Source organism: Pleurodeles waltl, chromosome 2_1 (assembly GCF_031143425.1).
Source record: "Pleurodeles waltl isolate 20211129_DDA chromosome 2_1, aPleWal1.hap1.20221129, whole genome shotgun sequence".
In the NCBI taxonomy this organism is placed as follows: domain Eukaryota; kingdom Metazoa; phylum Chordata; class Amphibia; order Caudata; family Salamandridae; genus Pleurodeles; species Pleurodeles waltl.
Window position 1 is genome coordinate 665,817,069 of NC_090438.1, and position 22,771 is coordinate 665,839,839.

At 42.6% G+C, this 22,771-nt stretch overlaps 1 protein-coding gene across 2 annotated transcripts in view; it reads left to right on the forward strand.

Moving 5' to 3' along the window:
* The window catches only part of PDIA4 (protein disulfide isomerase family A member 4), a 112,304-nt gene extending 102,543 nt beyond the window's left edge, over nucleotides 1-9,761 (forward strand). The window contains exons 9-10 of one of the 2 annotated variants that reach the window (XM_069216236.1): nucleotides 198-431; nucleotides 8,993-9,761. In XM_069216236.1, the coding sequence (XP_069072337.1) occupies nucleotides 198-431; nucleotides 8,993-9,408 (650 nt within the window). In that variant the 3' untranslated portion in view covers nucleotides 9,409-9,761. The remainder of the gene's footprint in view (nucleotides 1-197; nucleotides 432-8,992) is intronic. The other variant, XM_069216244.1, reaches the window with a different exon arrangement.
* Nucleotides 9,762-22,771: the final 13,010 nt, after the last annotated feature.

The window sequence follows — 22,771 nt, forward strand, 5'->3', positions numbered from 1 at the left end:
ATGCAACAAAAAAAAGCCACCTCAGAATTGCATAATTCCAGTAGCCCTGGGCGTAGATCAATGTGTCTGTAGATTAAACTCCGATTAAAAACAGCAGACGGTACGGGATACATGTCAGTGGGATATGGTAATTGCAATTTTGTGAGTTGTTCACTGAGTGTTGCAGGACTATATTTGTCAATGTTTTGTATTTTTAGCCACTCAGTATTGGCGAAGCAAGGTCTTGGAGGTAGCTAAGGACTTTCCAGAATACACCTTTGCCATTGCCAACGAGGAGGACTATTCCAGTGAGCTGAATGACCTGGGTTTGAGTGATAGCGGCGAAGAGGTTAATGTTGGTCTCCTAGATGCAAGTGGAAAGAAATATGCCATGGAACCGGAGGAATTCGATTCAGATGTTCTAAGAGAGTTCATTTTGTTATTCAAAAAAGGTAAGCCTATTTCAATAATCTATGGACGCTATTCTGGTTATACAATGTGTTGAATTTGCTGTCCGCGCATACATGAAAACCAACTAGTGAACATAACCGACTTTAACTTTGGTCAGGAAACCTTTTTGTTGTTTTTTTTTTGTTCTTTTTTTACTGTTTACCTTTTTTGTAGAACCTTTACTTTACAGCACTTTAAAACCAGCCAGTTGACTTGTGGATTGTGGGATGAGATGAGTGTTGGGCTATGTCTTGCATAGCTCCTTCTGAATTGTATCAGTAATAGTTATAACTTCTTGCTAATATTTGTACTTGCACATTCATTAATTATTAGGTCATTTCTGTGGAAGTTTATAACTGTTAAATAGTGTTTCGTTCTCCACGCTACTCCTTCCAGCAAACTTCACATCCCTGGAAATGTTACCAAGTTTCTGTCTACATATGTAAATTTACATAAATAGATGCACACTGGTGTAAAACTGCCCCAGACTTGCAGAGATGTGTGTCACCACTGGTAATGACACACTACCTCCATAAAGACAGTGCTTCAGAGGCATCGCATTAGTCACGTTTTCTGCATGCTACAGACTCATGTTATATTATGTTCTGATGTCTCAAAGTATTTTTTGATAGTATTTATTTAATCTTGTATTTTCACCTCCTGTTTTAAAAACCTCACCCCCTACATTAGGATTTTAAACCCAGTTCAACATGCTAGCATTAATATATCTGACTGATCTCCATCAGGGCTCCATATGGTGCTTGAGGTGGTATCGCAACACGAGCCTGTCCTTCTTTTTTTTTTTTTTTTTTTTTTTTTTTTTTTTGTCTTGTCAAAAAGAATAACCTAAGCAAATTGAGAGAAATCAAGGTTAGGTGGACAGCCAGGGGGAAGGCTTGTCCTGGGATGAGTCAAAAAGCCTAAAAGGTATTGTTCTGTTGCAACTCATGAAGCCTCCAATCAAAAAGACTCGATACAGCAGAAAATCTTCTGCCGCCAGGCATTGTGGTTAAGGGTCAAATTGGCACCAATTAAATCTAGGGTCTCTAACAGTCTCTTGAACAACAGATACATGGGGACTGTAGGAAAACGCCTCTGTTTGCATGGTTACCCCCTAACCTTTTGCCTTTGTTGGTGCTATTTATGATTGAAGTGTGCTGGGACCCTGCTATCCAGGCCCCAGCACCAGTGTTCTTTCCCTAAACTGTACCTTTGTCTCCACAATTGGCACAGCCCTGGCACACAGATAAGTCCCTTGTAAATGGTACCCCTGATACCAAAGGCCCTGTGGCCAGGGAAGGTCTTTAAGAGCTGCAACATGTATTATGCCACCCTGAGGACCCATCAGTCAGCAAATGCACACAGCCTCTCAGCTTGTGTGTGCTGGTGGGGAGAAAAAGATTGTCAACATGGCACTCCCCTCAGAGTGCCATGCCCACAACCCACTGCCTGTGGCATAGGTAAGTCACCCATCTAGCAGGCCTTACAGCCCTAACGCAGGGTGCACTATGCCACAGGTGACGGCATAGCTGCATGAGCACTATGCCCCTACAGTGTCTAAGCCAATTCTTAGACATTGTAAGTGAAGGGTACCCATAAAGAACATGGTCTGGGAGTTTGTCAAACACAAACTCCACAGTTCCATAATGGCTACACTGAATACTGGGAAGTTTGGTATCTAACTTCTCAGAACAAAAAATCCACACTGATGCAAGTGTGGGATTTATTGAGAAATGCACACAGAGGGCCTCTAAGAGATGCCCCCTGTATACCAGTCCAACTACTAGTGCTAGGCTGACCCCCCCCCCCCCCCCCATAGGATTAGGGATGTGCCCCCCTCTTCACAAGGTGGAGGCACAAAGAGGGTGTAGCCACCCTCCAGGACAGTAGCCATTCGCTACTGCCCCCCAGACCTAAACACCCCTAAATGTAGTATTTAGGGGCAATCGTGAAATCAGATACATGCAACAAGGACTGCTGACCTGAAAGCCCAGCACACGGAGATGACAACTGACTTGGCCCCAGCCCTAACGGCTTGTCTGCAGACTCAAAGAACGTGCACAGTGACGCATCCAGCAGTGACCTCTGAAGATTCTGATGACTGCCCAGCAACCAAAGGACCAAGAAACTCCTGTGAACAGCGGCTCTGTCCAAAACCGCAACAAAGAAACCATCGTTAAAGGGACTCCAGCCTCCCCTCGGAAGTGTGAGTCCCCAACACTCTGCACCCGAAGCCCCCGGCTCTTGTCTCGAAGAACCAACACTGCAGAGAGGAACCCCAGGTGACTCCCACGACGTGGACACCCTGAGAAGACCTCCCTGCACCCCCACAGCGGCGCCTGCAGAGAGAATCTAGAGGCTCCCCCTGACTGCGACTGTCCAGTAACAAAGAACCCGATGCCTGGAAGAAGCACAGCACCTGCAGCCCCCAGACCCAAGAGAAACCAACTACCAGTGCAGGAGTGACCAGCATGCAGCCCTCATTCTTGCCCAGTCGGTTGCCTGGCACGAGAAGCCCCCTGTGCTCTGCCTGCATCGCAGAGTGACCCCCAGGTCTTCTTTGATTTCTACCTAAAACCTGACACCTACTTCACACACTGCACCCGGCCACCCCTGTGCTGCGGAGGGTGTATTTTGTGTGACTGTTTGTGACCCACCCCTGTGCTCAACAAACCCCCCTGGTCTGCTCCCCAAGGACGCAGGTACTTGCCTGCTAGCAGACTGGAACCGGAGCACTCCTGTTCTCCATAGGCGCCTATGCTATTTGGGTCCTACGTTGACCTCTGCACCTGACCGGCCCTGTGTTGCTGGTGCTGGGTGTTTGGGGTTGCATTGAACCCCCAACAGTGGGCTGCCTGTGCCCCCGAGACTGAACTTGTAAGTGCTTTAGTTACCTGAAAAACTAACCAATAGTTACCTGCCCCAGGAACTCTTGATTTTTGCAGTGTCCACTTTTAAAATAGCTTATTGCCATTTTTGCCAAAACTGGGTACATTACTGTTTTAATTCAAAGTTCCATATTTACCTAAGCCAAGTACCGCACAATTTATGTATTTACTTGAATTCTGAATCTTGTGTTTCTAAAATAAATTAAGAAATTAATAATTTTCTATATAAAAACCTATTGGCATGGAGTAAGTCTTTGAGTGCGTGTTCTCATTTACTGCCTATGTGTGTACAACAAACGCTTAACACGGCTCTATGATAAGCCTGCTACTCGACCACACTACCACCAAATAGAGCATTAGTATCTAATTTTGCCACTATCAATTTCTAAGGGGAACCCCTGGACTCTGTGCACACTTTCTATCACTTTGGGACAGTATATACAGAGCCAACTTCCTACAGGGACTCTAAGCTTCACCAGATCTAAAACATGAGACTTCTTTTAAAGAAGTCATGTGTAAGTTTTCAAGTCACGGTGCGCCCAACTGCTGTGACCAAGGGTGCTACCTGTGATCTCAGAGCCAAGTAAACTGTCCAGTAAAAAGTGGGTTATGGAAATTCTATTTTTGTTTTATTATGTTTATTAGTTTTCACAATTTTGCTTTTAAATTATACAATACAGGATAACATTTTGTTATTGCGACATTACTACAGATAGTAATAGGTTATCAGATATTCCAACAGTATTGCAGTGTTTCATTCCTTATTTGTTTTCTATATATAAAACTGTTTACTGTAACATAGACTCCAAACCAAGATATAACAAAATCAATAAAAATAAAAACCATGCTAGCGCATAATAGTGTGCAGCTCTGTGAGATATAGTGTATGGGTTACAATTAACCAAAAAATTGATGGGGTTGGCAACACAAGCAATCAATGCTGACATCCGGGTAAATATGGAGGTTGTGTGTGTTGGTTCTGAACGCCTGATTCAGGGTGGGTGCAGATCGTTTTTAGCCTCTACTTTTAGAACTAATAGGTCCCAGTATTCCGGCCTCGTGGTAAGTATTCCCTTATCTCGAAGCCATCGGAGATGATAGGCTTTGGACCACAGCAATAAATCTTTTAACCATTGCGATATGAGTGGGGGAGACGGTTATTTCCATGACATGGCTATCCTGCGTTTGAAAAGTACAAATGCTATGTCAATAAACCTATGGAGATATTTATCTTTTTTCCGTTTCGTACAAATACTTAACAAGCAAGAGGTCGGTGTCACGGGTAGGGGTGATCAGTCAGTTCCGAGATCACCTCAGTAATTTTGTGCCAAGTAATCTGCAGAGGTGGGCAGTCCCAAACCATATGATAAAATCCAGCTGAGGAGGGAGCACCACGTGGGCAAACCGGATCATATGTAGGATACATCCAATGTAGGCGTTGTGGGTCCAAGTAGGCATGATGTATCTAATTGAATTGGGTAAACCTAAATCGAGCATTACAGGAAATCTCTCTTATGGAGTGTAGCGCTAGGTTACATTCTATTGCAGTCAGTGGATGTGGCAATGCCGTATTCCATTTTGCGTGTGCTGATTTTAAAAGGGTATTGGTGGGCACGCGCAATGCTATATACAGGGTGGTAAGAACGCCTTTAGTGGACGTGGCAGATAAAATGGCATGTAATGCAGGAGACTTTGACGATTCAGTAGTCACTGTGCCCCAGAGATGGCGCTTGCACTGTATCAGGGTACAGTAAGCGATAAATTGTCCCAATTTGATTCCATATGTGGTAATCATGTCCGTGAAGGATCTAAGCTTTCCCTCCGAGAAGAGATGGCCCACTCGGGTGGCCCCCTTTTCTGTCCAGTAATTCCGGTCATGGGCTTGTGTATTCAGTTTGATTCCGGGGATGTCCCATATGGGTATCACCGACGAATAAGGAATGTAAGGTCCTTTATAATATAGATAGCGGTGCTAACGTGTGTGCTATTTTTAGTAGTGGAGTGGTAGTAGGACCGACTCTATTAGTGTTAGTTAACCAGGTGTATAGTGCCACATTTCCCAGATGGGCCTGTATGTCTCTTGTTTCCGGGTGTAGCGGGGAGGTTAGCCATGAGGTCGGCCATTGCAGTTGCACCGATGCATAATTTGTCTCGAAATGTGGAACACCCAAGCCGCCCTCCTGCAGAGGTCTTTTTAGTTTAGAGAGAGCAACTCTGCGACTCTTGTCTCCCCATATTAGGTCCAAAAGCAAGCTATTCAACGTGTTTAAAAAAAAATAAAAATACATGGTATCACTATAGGTAGTGCCGAAAAGAAATACAACAGCCAAGGGAGAATTATCATTTTAGATATTGCCACTCTGCCCAGCGGCGATAATGGTAGCGAACGCCAAAAGGTAAGGGAGGAGCGTATATTTGTTAATGTTCTGCTTAAGTTGCCATCCAAAAGATTTTCGGTGTATTATAAATTGACTTCTAGATATTTAAAGGTATCATATTGCCATTGCAAGCGCAAAGTATTTCCAGTAAGTCTGTCGGTTGGGGGGCACAATGTCAGCGGGAACACGCGTGATTTAGGCCAATTGACCTGAAGACCCGAGGCTGTCCCAAAGCGTGTTAACAGTTGTTCTAGTTCACTTAGGGCCATATGTACTAACACATTTTCCCATAGACATAGAATGGGTAAAACCCTTTGATACAACTGGCCCTTAGTGTGGTGCGAACAGCTTGCATATACAAGAGCATCGTCCACATAGAGGGACACCACATGGAATCGTGAGTCCCAAATCCCCCAGGCTTCGGTCAGAGTGCGCAAATAGCATGCCAAGGGTTCCATGGACAAGGCAAATAGGAGCGGTGACAACGGGCAGCCTTGTCTTGTGCCTCGCTGAATATTAAAGCAGCGCGATATAACCCGACCTGTCTTCACTCTGGCAATGGTTCCCCATACGTCATGACCCAGCGTACAAGATGTGGGCCAAGTCCCATTTTGTCTAGACATGCAAAGAGGTAATCCCAACCCAGGGTGTCAAAGGCATTCTCTATCTAGGGAGATTGCCCCCGATGTATGTCACCAACTGTGGTATTGTGGATCAAATGTAAGAGGCATCTAATATTAAGAAATGTGATGCGACCAGGTATAAAGCCTGACTGGTCATGGTGTACTAATGTCTGCATTACAGGCAATAAACGGTTGGCTAATATCTTTCTCAGGATTTTACAGTCTAAATTAAGTAAAGACAAAGGGCGATAGGACCGAACATCCGTTGGGTCACGGATCAGCTTAGACAACACCACAATTAGGGCTTCCCACAAGTAATGTGGTAAGGAGCCTCTTTCAAATGCTTCCTGATAGACCTCCAGCAGCTGAGGGAGGAGGGTGTTAGGATATGTGGCATAGTCTTCAATGGGAAAGCCATCTATACCTGGTGTTTTGTTGCGGGCTATTTGCGTAATGGCTGTTTTGATCTCCTCTAATTGTATTGGTTCCTCTATATTAGTGCGCTGCAGGTCCGTTAGCCTAGGAAGGGATACCTCCTTTAAAAAAAACTACGTGTGCCCTCCGCACTCAGGTCTGCTGCTTTTTCATTTAATTGTTGGTAATAGTCGCGAAAAGTAGCATTAATAGACAATGGTGAGCTGGCCATTGTGCCATCCGGCGTCCTTATGGACATAGCCGGTATGTCATGGTGTACCCCTTGGAGAAGCCAGGCCAGCACTTTGCCCGAGCGATCTCCCTGGTCCTGTTGCAGAGCCACTCGTGTACGATAGCCGTGGCGGCTTAAGGTGGATTCTGCTTCGTGTCTTTGATTTCGGAGCTTGCGTAGCATGGCAGGGTTATGGAAATTCTAATACTCCTTATTGCCCTTTCGAAATCGTTAATTGGAAAGAGTATGATGGCTCAGAGTGCATTATTGCCACCAGTTGAGGCAGGGTCCCATCTCATAGTAGATGCGCAAAATGCAAGTGCCTTGCAAATGTCCCACGTACCTATTCTTAAACCAGCAATAGTGTACATTTAGGGGTAATATTCACCCCCTCCTTCACAATCCAAAGACTGCATGCTTAGCTACTTCTGCAGCACATTCCAGTGTGATGTTGCCACTAGTAATTTGTGACTTTGAGGTTGGAGAAGAACATCTCTGTTAGGCCTTTCATGTCTGCCTCACATCAATGCTATACATGTCTCTAAGACGGCGTGTATATATAGACCACATGTGTGACAAGTAGAGAACAACCTGTGGTAGGGATATATTTTAATACAACTGTGGCCCAAAGTCACTTGAGGGGTTTCTCTCATGGGTTTAAATTAAAAAAAGGGGGCGGGGGGGTTGCTGTCAGTAGGCTAAGGAGTAAGTGATCAGGAGGATATGCACCACGTTACCCACTTGTGTTCATCAACTCCTCAACCCCGATGTTCTTCATACCCTCTTCCTGTTGTCAAGTGTTCTCTCAAAAATAACTTGCCTTCAGTAAGCGTTTTTCTAATGAATACTCCTATTTATCCACGCATTCATTATATAATTTTCTGGTATTTTTGATTGTCTACTTGTTTAGCTCCAATTTTGCTTACCAATCGCTAGAACAGGAGATTGGTCAGAACTCGCATAATGGCTGCCAGGTGATATCTTTTTGGGTTCTCTTTCAGTAGTGATGCTCTCATTGTTCCACAGTTAAAGCTGTTTTGTTCCCCCTTGGGACGAAATTTTCGATATTAATAATTACGTTGTCAAACGTCTCCGCTTTCCTGAAAGGGATTTTTCCACTTGGTATTTTGACCTTAAACCCGAATCCTGCCTTCATTTGCTACCGTCTTACCCCGCCTCCCAATTCTGAGACTCATCTGGTAATTACCTTATTGTCAAAAGGCGTCCAGATTGAATCGTTAATAATTGTAATCTGAACCATTAATAATTCTACTCTGAACTCTTACTGACTCGAGGCAACATTTACAGAAAATATTTATTTCAGTCTCTGTTCATATTTACAGAAAAGAGAAACTCTGCGCATAGGCATTTAAATATATTGATGGCATTAAACTTTATGCTGTTCTGCAAGTCATAATTAGTACTTTAGATTTTTGAAGACTGTTGCTGGGGACATATATTAGCATTGTTTCCAAAATATAACCATTCAAATTGCACTGTGGCTGAATGCAAAAAGTGTAATATACAGGGCCTGATTACAACCTTGGCGGATGGGATTACGCCGTCACAAATGTGACAGACATCCCACCCACCATTTTACAAGTTTCATAGGATATTATGGAACTTGTAATACTGCAAACAAGATGTCCATCACGTTTGTGACGGCATAATCTCCTCCGCCAACGTCATAATCTGGTCCTATAATCTTCTCAAATTGTCATATCGGTTTTCTTATTGTTAAGCCATTTACCTTGACTCCCAAGAATCTGCCATGTATCTTGATATGTATTGTTTGTGTGGTGTTAACATAATAATTGTTTGGCATCCGATTGGCGTGAGATGGTACCTTAACACGCTTGTTTATGTAATATCGTCAGTAAAAACTAAGGCGCCCATTTAGCTTTGTGTTTTGCAGTAAACCTCTACAAACTATATTATTGTCTACAGCTATTTCATTCAAATCCTATAATGCAAAATGTCTCAACAGCTTGGTCTTCACAATAATATGGCTTATTAATTAATTTACAGGAAAATTGACCCCTATCGTAAAGTCTCAGCCAGTGCCAAAGAACAACAAAGCACCTGTCAAAGTCGTTGTTGGGAAGACATTTGATCAGATTGTCATGGATCCAAAGAAAGATGTGCTTCTAGAATTTTATGCCCCATGGTGTGGCCACTGCAAGTCATTGGAACCCATCTACACAGACCTTGCTAAAAAATACAAAAATGAAGAAAGCCTTATCATCGCCAAAATGGATGCTACTGCTAATGATATTCCCAATGACCGATACAAAGCAGAAGGGTTTCCCACTATTTATTTTGCCCCAAGAAACAAGAAGGAAAATCCTATTAAGTTTGAAGGCGGCCAGCGAGATCTTGAGACTTTGAGTAAATTTGTGGAGGAGCATGCCAGCAAACTCAGCATACGCAAAGAGGAGCTTTGAGGGAATACAGGGATTATGTATTTTTTTTTCTAGCTGATGCACATTACTAAAGAGATTATTGGGACTGATTTGTGCAGTGCTGGCCAAATGTGAGGTTTTGCAGTACATTGTTATGAAGTTGCAGTATCCGATGCTTATGACCTGATATCTTCATGGACCTTGATGAATGTCTTTCACTGTTACCAATGTTCTGATTTATTAAGGCAAAAAACAATGATTTTACCTAGTTTTTTGTCATCGTTTTGTTTTGGAAGTTTCGTGTTACTGGTTTTCCAAAGGTTACACTGTTCACTACAGAGGTATATTTTGGTAACAATCGTTTTTTTTAAGTAAAAAGGAAAAAAAAAAAAGTACATTTTGAGACTCATTTGCTTCTGTCGACAAGTTTATCTTACTTTTTTTGTGGTGGAGGTGTCTCAGTTCTCTTCTTCTGTTTCAGTTCACATTTTAGTTTACATTTCACAATTCATAAAGCAGAATGCATTATGCAAGCAAGGAAGATATTTTATTAGATGATTGTTATCCCTTTTTTATTTGCAAACCAGAAGAGAAAAAAACATCTGGAAGAAAATCAGAAAGGATTAAACCTTAACACGAAAAGAAAAACTCACTCAAGTGGTTTTATGGCATGCTTACTGTGAAGGAATACCTCTCATACATTCCCTCTCGGCCGCATTTGGGTCCCTCTCCCCATAAACCAAATAAATAAGCTATCCTGAGGTTTTTTGTGTATAAAGTAGATGTATGTGTTCTGGAATGGTAAACTGCCACACTGTCAGAATGATCCAACCTGACTCAGCAAATCACAAGTTGATTGTTGATTTTTCTTGTGCCAGGAACTGCCTTTGTTTTGAACTTACTAATCAGCCTGTGGACAGTCTTTTTTTTTTTTTTTCTCTCCTTCCCTCTATGCTGCTATTAACGTTTTGGCTTCATCTGCATTTTAAGCGCTAAAACCCCATAGGCCTTTGGCATATTCCCGTTCTACTGTCTCTCAAATCCAGGCTATCACCCCAGGGTTGTCAACAATCTGGCATTCCAATGTGATCTTAATTTAGCTACATAATCTTTCCAAATAACAGAGCATGGCCATACTTTTTTAAGGTTAGTATTTTTATTGAAGAAATGAAAGCTATAGATAAGTTCCTGCAAACCAGTATACAAAGAGCAATGAGATATAATGTAGTAACTAGATACTGAAATCCATGCTAACTTTAGAAATAAGAGAGAGAAAAACAGAGTGAAGGAAGGTAAAGGAGATGAAGAGTAAAGAGAAGAGAAGAAAGCTGTAGATTTGTTAAAAGAAACTTCCAAAAAGAAAAAAAAAAAACAGTAACAATATGCTATATGAAAAACAAGAACTGAGAAAGCTATAGGAAAAAAAATAATGTATCAATATGTGAAAATACTTTAGGTATTTAAGTTGCAATACTAGCATGCAAAGTTGGATATCTTGTCAATGATTCCCAAACTTCATCTCGTTTAGCTGACAGATGTAAATTGTAAATTTGTAATCTATTATTGTCTGTAGATTTTGAATTAGAGATAATTACCTGGAATCCAATAGCAATCAATAGTTTGACAAATTTACGGATTAGTTTATTCTGGGGTCACATTGGGTGGCATTCTTCTCCCTTACCCCCATTATTAAAAGTTTTCCTCTGGTTTGACCTGGCTGATTGGCAGAAACTCTTTAATGGAGTGTTCCCACTGTGCTATGAGATAGCACTCAGCTTCTTTAAGGGAGCCGAGTGCTATCTCGTAGCACACAGGGGGACGTTTGCAGACAGTGCGCATTCCGATGGTGCTGGGCAGATGGGGCCCCCTGTACTTGTTCTCCGCCAGCCTTTTCATGGTGGGGAAACCGCCACAAAAAGGCTAGCGGAAAACAAGGTTGTAATCAACAGGGCAGCACTAAGTTCAGCGCTGCCTGGTTGATTACAACCAAGACTGCCGTCAGCCTGTCGGGATCTTGGATCCTGGTGGGGATGGCGGAAGGTTGGCAGGTCTGCCCACCAACCTCATAATGTGGCGGTCAGACGACCACAGCCACGGCAGTCCGACCACCACCGCGAGTCTGGCGGTCTTCTGAATGCCAGACTCTTAATCAGACCCTAAATCAGATTCCCATAAAAGTTTCATTTTGGTCTGTCCAGAGGGGGCATTATCAGAGTTCTATATATTAAGGAAGCCTTGGAAACATGAATTATGAAATTGTGGGAAGACTGCAGAGCGGTATCTTTCCTGTATGGAAGAGGTAGGGAGAGTTACCAAAGAAGGGACCAGCAGTGATTATAAGAGCTGTTATTGTTTGAAAAATTGCAAGGAAAAGTTAAAGGAAGAGGAAAGGGTTGTAAATGGAATTATTGTATTATGAAGATTCAGTTGAGAAACTGGAGAATGGTTAAATAAGGGTTTATTCACAAAGTATTGGTTTACCATTTGCGAGTAGCCTGTTATTACACCAAATAAGACTTTAAAGGAATTGTTCATGTGAGGGGAGATGAGCCACCAATTAAGGCTTAAAAAGAGAACAAGAATGAGAGAACTGTTGGAACCCAATGTTTAGGGAGCTGCAACATATGTATGATATGAGAATGGCGAGGTAAAAGCTATTTCCAGCCAGTGCTGCACTTTAGGTGGCGAGTCAGAACAGTCAAGAAAACAGCTTTGGCACTGTTTAGTACCAAAAGCTTTGTGATAGCAAAGAAGGTCAGAATTTGACCCCTCCAGCAAATGTTGGTAGTGTTAGGCGTTGTAAAGAAATACAAGGTGGCTTCCCGTTCATAAAAATTTAAGTAGGAGTTTATCAATAGCTGTGATGTATTTACCTGGGATTTTAATAGGCTATATCATGAGATAGAAATTAATGACTGGAAGTAGCATCATTTTGATAGTGTCAAGGTGACCACACCATGCCAAAAACTGAGGGGACCACCCTTGCATTAGTTCCATTTCTTTCCAAGAAGGATGACGCTATGATTATTATGATAAACGTTCCTATACATTTGATCTTATCAGTATTGCAGAAGAGACCCATCCCAGCAAAAGGAGGTTTAAAGCAGAACATATTTAGTCATTACCTCAGATTTTTCTATGTTAAGTTTATAATCTCACACCTTCGAATATGCGCTTAACTCTTCAAGAAAGTGAGGGAGCGATGTTTCTGGTTTGGAGATAGAGAATTAATCTGCGTAAGCTGTAAATTTGATATGAGCCTTAGTTAGCTGAAAACCTGAAAATGCATCAGAATGCGGGAGTCTATATAAAAAAAAAAAAAGGCTCAAGTGCGAGAATAAAACGTTTGGGTGATAGAGGGCAACCTTGCCTTGTACCTCTGTGTATGGGAAAGTAGGAAGATTATTGTAAACCATTGACCAGAGCAGAAGAACACTGGGAGGAATATCATAAAGAAATTAATTGTAGGAATTGAGAGCCAAACCCATGCCAGTGAAGATTGAGCATTAGATATTGCCAATCCACTTGATCAAATGCCTTTTGAGGCAATGCTACCGCCGCCAAGGAGTACTTAAGTTTAGCTGTTTTGCTGATAATGTTTAGAAATACCCCCAAATTGTTCTCTATGTTCCCTTTCCCCCCCCCCCCCCCCCATAAACGAGCAGGTTGCTCCACATCCACTAGATCATGAAGTCATTTAAGGCGAAGGGCCAGTGTTTTTGCGTGAACTTTAGTCTGTATTTATAAGTGATACAATGGGAGGGATCTTTGTCCCTTTAGGGATAACACAAATCGTAGCTTTTCTGAAGGATCCAGAAGATTTGCTCAATGAGGTAAAATGAGTACTTTAATTTAAATAGTTTAGAGAAAACGAACTCTAAAAACCTATGATAAAATATAACCGTGAACCTGTCTGGTGGCAGCCGTTTACCTATTGGAATGCGTTTGACTGCTGAAAACAGTTCTTCCACACGAAGAAGGTCCTCGAGAGGGGTCAATTTGATTTGTGAGGGTTTGCACATAGAGGAATGAGGAAAAAAGAGGAGTATGGGGCCTCTTCAGAGTGTGTGGATCAAGGGGTGTATAAGGTTTGATAATCAACAAAACATCCAGTAATGTCCAAATCATGAAAGAGTTTGGTGCCAGATTGATTAGTAATAGAGGCAATGGAGGATGTTTCTTTTCTACTCTTTAAATAGCTAGCTAGGACCCAGTTATATTTTGCATTAATATCTTGTGTTGATCTCAAGGAGAGTACCCACATGCCTTTTCCGTAGTGGATTTATTTAATTGAATTTTGGCTGCCACTAGGGCATCGAGGTTACTTAGACGTTAAGTAATTATTTGTCCTCCAATCTCTTTATTTCGCTGAGAATGGAAGCTGATTCCTTTTCAGCAGCTTTTCGTTTGTTAGAAACACAGCTAATTATTAAACCTCTGGATGCAGCCTTAAATGCATCCCAGACTACATGAAATGTGTTCTCCCCTATATCCATACTCTTAAAATATTCATGGACAAATTACTCCTAAGATGTGATAAAAACTTTAGCAGATGATAGGTGATTATTGAATCTCCACTGAAATCTAGGTGGAGAGTCTCAGGAAATCTAAATCTGTACCAACAAGCATGATCAGAAATTAAAATAGTCTATCTCTGAGTTAAGAAGGTTTTTGCTGAGGAAAACAATCTATCCTAGTCTGTGATTTATGAGGGGCAGAATATAAAGACAATTCTTGGAGAGGGGTGTGCCAATCTGTGTGAATCAAAGTGCATTGTGTTTGATAACTTGTTTAAATTCTTTCTGCTCTTTGGGAGTAAAATCTCGTAGGTGAATGGCAGTCTAGAAAGAGGTCAATAATTTAATTGCGATTTCCAAGATAAAGTTTTGAGTTGTGAAATATGCTTTCAAAACGCAGTATCGGGAATCGAGAAAAGGGTGTCATCAATATTAAGATACACCAAAACCCACTGATCTTCCTTTTCATATTCCTGGGAAACGAGAAATACTTAAGCTTTTGACATCGAATGGCTACACTGTTTATTTATGTTGTTTAAAAGGAGAAAAGTAAAGTTTGCCCACCCATTGTTTTTTAAGTTTGTAGACAGCTACTTCAGTAAGGTGAGTTTCTTGAAGTAATGCAAGCTGGCAATGCAGTCTAGATGAATTAGACAAAACATGTTTGTGTTTAATGGGATATTTTTTTTTATTTTTTTTTTTAGACCTTTAGCATTCCAGGTCGTAACCCTAAGAGGTAGAATAGGAGAATTCATAGTGGAATGTTAATTGAAAATAGACATAAGCATACTGTATGAGGGATGTTTCTACAATGAAAGCAAAGAAAGAAGAGGAAAGCAGAATGTTTTTCAGGGGTTCCTCAACCCTCTTTTCTTTCTTCTCAAAGGCAATGCAGGAAGACAAAGCCTTAGTTGCAAGAATAACCTTATGTGAAAAGTGATACATCGCTAAGGATAAGACTGCGGAGCACCTAAAGAAGACTGAACCAGACTGTGTTTTGAACATGAAAGGGAACATCGCGAACATCAAAAATGTCATAGAAATGTCAGCAAAAACCAGTAAAGAAAGGGGCAAAGGAATATAGGGGCTGTGTGATGTGAAACGTTTTATAGAAGTGTAGACACAAGAGGATAAAAGGTTTAACAGTACACTTAACAAACCATGAGGTGTAGTATTTTGTAGGTAAAGCATGCACAATGAAGGGACAGTACTCACTAGAAAGGGCGTATACGCCAAATAAAACACTGGGGCTAAAAGACAATGAGACAAATATGGGTTATAAGGAGTAAATACAGTCCAGGGGTGAAACATTACTGAATGAATAACATTTTGAAGTTCAAGAAATATATTAAGCAAGGCATATGTAACAATCATGTATTGGCTGCAGCTCAATTTCCATTTGTTCAAGACGATGCCGTCGAAGAATGCCCTGAAATTTAGCTGGATCCTCAACTTTTTTAAACATCTCTTCGTAAGTGATTCTGGAAAAAAAAAACATGGATAGGTCCTGCTGTGTCTGATGTTTGTGGACAAAGTGTGGGGGAGGGGTTAACTTTTCTTCTTGCAGCTGTTGCATTGGAAACATCCTGCGAGAAAAATACTTTATTACTAGACCATTGGAGAGGCCCCATAGGTTTGGCTGCAGATATGCTGTGCATGAAATTGGTGTGTTGCAAGAAAAGAATAATAATGCCTCTAGATCTCTAATTTGAAGAAGTAGGAGATGATTTGTTGCCAAGATGGTGGGCTCTTTGAATATTAAGATTGCTGTGGTCAGGTAAGTGAACAACTGAAGGAATCACCTTTTTATAGAAAGGAAATCACGTTGGGCCCTTCTGAATTCTCCAAGATTCCATCCATAAGGTCATAGGTGTGTTTTTTTTTTTTTTTTTTTTTTCTTCTTCTACCCGCCCCCACCCCCACCCCTCCCCCCCTTCTCCGATTTCCATTTCCAAGTCTTCGGTATTCCTTTTGAGCAGTTCTAGTTCCTTTGTGATCCAAGAAACCTCTGCAATGGAGTCCTCCACATTGCTGTTTCTTTGTTTGAGAGCAGTGATACATTGACCGCAAGTTGACCATTTCTCCTCATTTAGTATCAGGGATGCATTTGTTTAAACAACAAAGGCTCTCAAGGTGCTTATTTCCTCCATGATGTCCTCTAGGGTGAAAGGAGGTGTTTTGGATGGAGAATCAGAATCCTTTTTTGTTCTATTGACTAAAGCAGAAGGCTTTCTTGATGCAACTCCAGGCACCGAAGGAGAGCACCCCAGTCCCAGGTCGCTATAAGCTCTCCCCAAGGACAGAGCTTCTTGGACAGAGTCCCATTGGTGTATTTTAGGGCGAGTGATGAGCTTAGTGGAAGATGGAAAAGGTGAAGGTTTGTTGTTCTGCTTCAAAGCCCTACCCCTAAAAGAAGGATGTATATAGGAGACAATAAATACACTTTTCCAATAAATAAGAATATGAAGGCTAATGTACTACCACTTCTTTGGGAGGATGCAGTGTAGGGTTGAAATCACATTATACAGGTGGACCAGACTGAATGGGAGTTGAGCACCTAGGTTAACGTAGGAATTAATAGTGCTCTGAAGGGTAGCAACAATGCTCAAATCAGCAGTCTAATAGCATTTAGTGTGAAATATTCCAGCCCATTAACCGCTACTAAATGATTCAAGCGCTCAATAAGTATCTCTAAAAAGATTGACACTGCTTGGCGAGAGCTGCAATAGCCCTTTACTGCGACAAAGAATCCTCCTTGTGACTGCACAGAGTGAAAGAGACCCCTAGCCGTCGTAACTCGGGAACTCTTCAGGGATTAAAGAGCCTTCAAAAGGTGAAAGTCCCCTGACGTACAGCACAGCCTCAAACTAATTAAAAGCAGCTTGTAAAGTGTAACAAGGACCAAAGGTACCTTCAGAAGTCTGAAACAGTTGTTGAGAAAGGTGAAATTCACATCAGAATGCCATCAATTGATTGATTATATACTTCTGCTGCCATATCACCTCAATTTTCCTCAGGAGCGTGAGGGTTGTGTACATAGTTCTGCTGCCATATTACCTCAGTTTATCTCGGGAGCATGAGGGAGTTCAAAATAGAAGTGCATCATAACGCGACCAGCACTGGATAAAGAAACCCATGCCAACGTGTAAATCTTTCACAAAAGGTCGAAAAAGGTGGTGCCAACTTTCCGACCATGTAATCTGGGCTCAGGAGAGGATTTATTCAGAAATGTGCCGAGCCAGAGTGATTGTTGGAGCCGGCCGGGAGGTACAAGGTACGACGGCCATCTTGGTGGCACTTGTGAGGAGCTCCCCAAGTCGAGCATGACCATCCTATATGTACCCCGGTAATCTTTTCCATCCAAAATCTCTAACAAATCTTTTTCTGATTTCAGGTCTAACATTTTGTGGGTTATCAGTAAAGCAAAAATATGTAGTCCAATTCTCCACTGAATATTTCAAAGCCCTGTTTGGATATCGACCCTAAAACGTTTTCCATTCCTCCTATCTTACTAGCCCATTTGTCTTGGTCATCTCCTCCATAGTGACCTTATCCAAAAAATCATTCAGTCAGGACTCAAGCCCCTTGATGCCCATGGCCTCCCTCTTGCACTTCCCAAAAGCTATAAACGGTCTAGTGGCTGCATCCCTTCTGAACTGATCAATCAATGGATCTGGAGGTATTGTAATATCTCCAGCTACTGTACTTAACTCACATTTGCACTGAATCTTCGTTTTAATGTGTCTCCCTTGAAACATAGCTGCCAGTATTCAGCCGTCTTCTCCCTGCTTTCAGACTTCCGTGCCTCCCTACCCAGTGCAGCTGAGATATGGGTTGTAGGGCGAGGGTGACAAGTTAGTGAGTCTTATTTTATCTGCAATCCTATTCCAACTCTCGATTACCATTTTGTGTGACTGGTCAATGTAAAAAAAAGTTTGGGTCTCACCCCCTTGGGAAGCTACATAGGGCCCCACAAAGCCCTCCCAGCCATTGCCTGGTTTGTGTGGACCCACTTTCTTTCTTATTTCATATAGGACTTCTTCTTAAGTATTTGTATGTTTGCTACTTAGGAGCTTTTGGCAGATTTGGGCACTCAAAGATTCCTCTGTGCCTTGGATTAGTTGGGGAAAGTCTAGAATCTGCTCATATGAATGGTGTCGTGTTTTTACAGGTCTTATAATCCAGTCTTCAGTATGGAAGTCAGAAGTACCTGGGAAAAGGCATGAGTCATAGAAGGATGTTTGTCTTTTGTACATTTTCTTTGAGTGAAGAGATATATTAAGGTCGCTATCTTACTGCAACCAATTTTTTCTTGTTACTTTGTTTCACACAACTAGCCTTGTATAGGCCTGCCATCTTGCTTGTTAGGTCTAACTCAAGTAACTATATGATTTAAAGGGAGGTGGGAGCACACTGCCTCTTATCCCAGCACAGTTAACCCCATTACATTCTGCTAAATGCAGTACGCTTACTTCAACGTTGCTGTATTTTCCACCAAAGTTGGTGCAGGTAGGGCTGTTATCTCTAGACATGTTATCTCTTCATCAGCAGAAAGCAGTAGTAGTAGAGAGCAGAGAGAAGTCCTCTGCGGTTGCTGAAATGCTGCCCAAGTCTTCACCGGTCACAGTACCACTCCACATGCACACGGGTGCATCCTAGGCGAGCTCATTTGCTCAAGGGAGCTTTTTAAACAAAAGGAAAGCGGAAGCACACTGCCTTTCATTTTGTCAAAGTTTACCCCATTGCATTCGAGTAAATTCAGTGCGCTTACTTTAAAGTTCCCGTAGTTTTTCACCAACGTTGGTGCAGGTAGTGCTGTTATCTTAGACATACAGCTTTCTCTGCCCATCTCAGTGATGTTATTTTTCCAAACAAGCCAGCATTTTGCTCTCAACTAAAAGAATGAAAAAATCCGAACTATCTATATTTATTTTGAAACCTGATACTTTCTCGAATCTCTGTATTTTATGTAGGGGTGATAATGATCCTGCTGTGTCTGCAGAGTATTGTCTATATATATATATATATGTTCGATGGCATGTGTAGCTGCAGATACACATGCTGTGCACATCCCGCCATCTGGTGTTGGGCTCGGAGTGTTACAAGTTGTTTTTCTTCGAAGAAGTCTTTTCGAGTCACGAGACCGAGGGACTCCTCCCATTTCGACTCCATTGCGCATGGGCGTCGACTCCATCTTAGATTGTTTTTTTTCTGCCATCGGGTTCGGACGTGTTCCTTTTCGCTCCGTGTTTCGGGTCGGAAAGTTAGTTAGAATCTCGGAAAAATCGTCGGTATTGTTTGCGTTCGGTATCGGGTTAGTTACAACAGATCGACACCGAATTAAGAAGAGCTCCGGTGGCCCTTCGGGGTTTTCTTCCATCCCCGTCGGGGCCTGGTCGGCCCGGCCACGTGTCTCTTCAAGGCTGATGGAACGGACCCCATTCCGCTTCTGTCCAAAATGCCATAACAAGTATCCATATACAGATCAACATCTGGTCTGTAACTTGTGTTTGTCACCAGAACACAAGGAGGATACTTGTGAGGCCTGTCGAGCGTTTCGGTCCAGGAAGACACTCGGGGACCGAAGAGCAAGAAGACTGCAAATGGCGTCGGCGCCGACATGACAAGGGCGTTTCGAGGAGGAGGAAGAAACATTCTCCACCCAGGAGTCGGACTCTGAGGATATCGATCCCGAAGAAACGCCGAAAACCGTGAGTAAGACGTCGAAAACAAAAACTCACGAGAAAAGCGCTAAAGCCCAGGGGACGCCACCGCCAACAGGCCATGGCTTAACCCGAAAAGTAGGCGACCGTTCATCGGCACCGAAAAAGGGCGAGCTGGTGTCGAAGTCATCCGACTCCGGTCGAGATACCGGCACACAGCAATCTCGGGCCCGAGATAGTGGCTCAGAGAAGATTCGGCACTGAGACACCGGCACCGAAACGGGTCGGCACCGAGAGAGCACGACGCCGAAAGTAAAAAAGGTTTCGTCGGAGCCGAAAAAAGCAGCCGAAAAGGTTTCCGTACCGAAATATCCGGCCTCTGAACCGAAAACAAGTTCCTATACTGAGGAACAAGGACTGTCCACACAAATGAAGACACATAGATTTGGACAGGAATTACAGGCAATAGAGCCAGATCACACACAAAGACGGCTCTTTATTCAAAAAGATACAGGGAAGATCAGCACTCTTCCTCCAGTCAAAATGAAACGCAAGCTTGCTTTCCAAGACAAAGACAAACAGCCACACGCAAAAGTGGCTAAACAAGTAACACCACCACCATCCCCACATCACTCTCCGCAACCATCACCGGTAGCCACTCCACCAATGATGCAATCCCCAACTCATACAGGAATGAGTCCAGATGACCCTGACGCATGGGACCTTTATGACGCACCAGTGTCAGACAATAGTCCAGAATGCTATCCAGCTAAACCATCGCCACCAGAGGATAGTACAGGCTACGCACAAGTGGTGTCGAGAGCAGCTGCATTTCATAATGTCAGCCTTCATTCAGAGCCCATTGAAGACGACTTTCTTTTTAATACACTGTCATCCACACACAGCCAATATCAGTCTTCCTATGCTACCCGGAATGCTAAAACACTCCAAACAAGTGTTTGAGGAGCCTGTTAAAGGGAGAGCCATTACTCCAAGAGTAGATAAAAAATATAAACCGCCACCAACAGACCCAGTGTACATTACACAACAGCTAACACCAGACTCTGTTGTAGTGGGAGCAGCGCGCAAAAGAGCCAACTCTCATACTTCAGGAGATGCACCACCTCCAGATAAAGAAAGTCGAAAATTCGATGCTGCAGGCAAAAGGGTGGCGGCACAGGCAGCAAACCAGTGGCGTATTGCAAATTCGCAAGCTTTGCTAGCCAGATATGATAGGGCCCATTGGGATGAGATGCAACACCTTATTGAACATTTACCCAAGGAGTTCCAAAAGAGAGCGCAGCAAGTAGTAGAAGAAGGACAGGGTATCTCAAATAATCAGATACGGTCAGCAATGGATGCTGCAGACACAGCTGCTAGAGCTGTCAACACAGCTGTAACAATAAGGAGACATGCATGGCTGCGTACATCAGGATTTAAACCAGAGATACAGCAAGCTGTGCTGAATATGCCATTCAGCGGACAGCAGTTGTTTGGGCCGGAGGTGGACACTGCGATCGAAAAACTTAAAAAAGACACTGACCCGGCCAAAGCCATGGGCGCACTCTACTCCCCATAGAGCAGAGGCACATTTCGAAAAACACAATTTCGAGGGGGGTTTCGAGGGCAAACCACAGAAGCCACAGCCTCACAAACAAAGCCCACTTACCAGAGCCAGTATCAGCGGGGAGGTTTTCGGGGACAATATAGAGGGGACAATTTCAAAGGAACAGAGGAAAGTTCAAAAGTCCCAAAACTCCTCCAAACAAACAGTGACTTCAAGGTCACAAATCCCCAACACATAACACCTGTGGGGGGGGGGTGGGGGGGGGGGGAGACTAACCAAGTTTTACAAACTTTGGGAGGAAATAACAGACACTTGGGTCTTAGCAATTATCCAGCATGGTTATTGCATAGAATTCATCAAATTCCCTCCAAACATTCCACCGAAAACACACAATATGTTAAAACAACATATAAATCTTCTAGGACTAGAAGTTCAAGCATTGCTTCAAAAAGAAGCAATAGAGTTAGTACCAAAACAAGAACTAAACACAGGAGTTTACTCACTGTACTTTCTGATACCCAAAAAAGACAAAACTCTAAGACCCATACTAGATCTCAGAATAGTAAATACATACATCAAATCAGACCATTTTCACATGGTTACATTACAAGAAATAATCCCACTGCTCAAACAACAAGACTACATGACAACACTGGATCTAAAGGATGCATATTTCCATATACCAATACATCCTTCACACAAGAAGTACCTAAGGTTTGTATTCCAAGGGATACATTACCAATTCAAAGTGTTGCCATTCGGAATAACAACTGCGCCAAGAGTTTTTACAAAATGTCTAGCAGTAGTAGCTGCACATATCAGAAGGCAGCAAATACATGTGTTCCCGTACCTAGACGATTGGTTAATCAAAACCAACACGCAAAAACAGTGTTCACAACACACAAATTACGTCATACAAACCCTACACAAACTAGGTTTCTCAATCAATTACTCAAAGTCACACCTTCTGCCGTGTCAAACACAGCAATACCTAGGAGCAACAATCAACACAGTAAAAGGAATTGCCACTCCAAGTCCACAAAGAGTCCAAACATTCCAAAATGTCATACAAGCCATGTATCCAAACCAAAAGATACAGGTCAAATTAGTAATGAAACTCCTAGGCATGATGTCCTCATGCATAGCCATTGTCCCAAACGCAAGGTTGCACATGCGGCCCTTATAACAGTGCCTAGCATCACAGTGGTCACAGGCACAGGGTCAACTTCTAGATCTGGTGTTGATAGACCGCCAAACATACATCTCGCTTCAATGGTGGAACAATATAAATTTAAACCAAGGGCGGCCTTTTCAAGACCCAGTGCCACAATGCGTAATAACAACAGATGCATCCATGACAGGGTGGGGAGCACACCTCAATCAGCACAGCATCCAAGGACAATGGGACATTCACCAAAAACAGTTTCATATAAACCACTTAGAACTGTTAGCCGTATTTCTAGCTCTAAAAGCATTTCAACCCATAATAACCCACAAATACACTCTTGTCAAAACAGACAACATGACAACAATGTATTACCTAAACAAACAGGGAGGAACACACTCGACACAGTTGTGTCTCCTAACACAAAAAATATGGCATTGGGCGATTCACAACCACATTCGCCTAATAGCACAATTTATTCCAGGGATTCAGA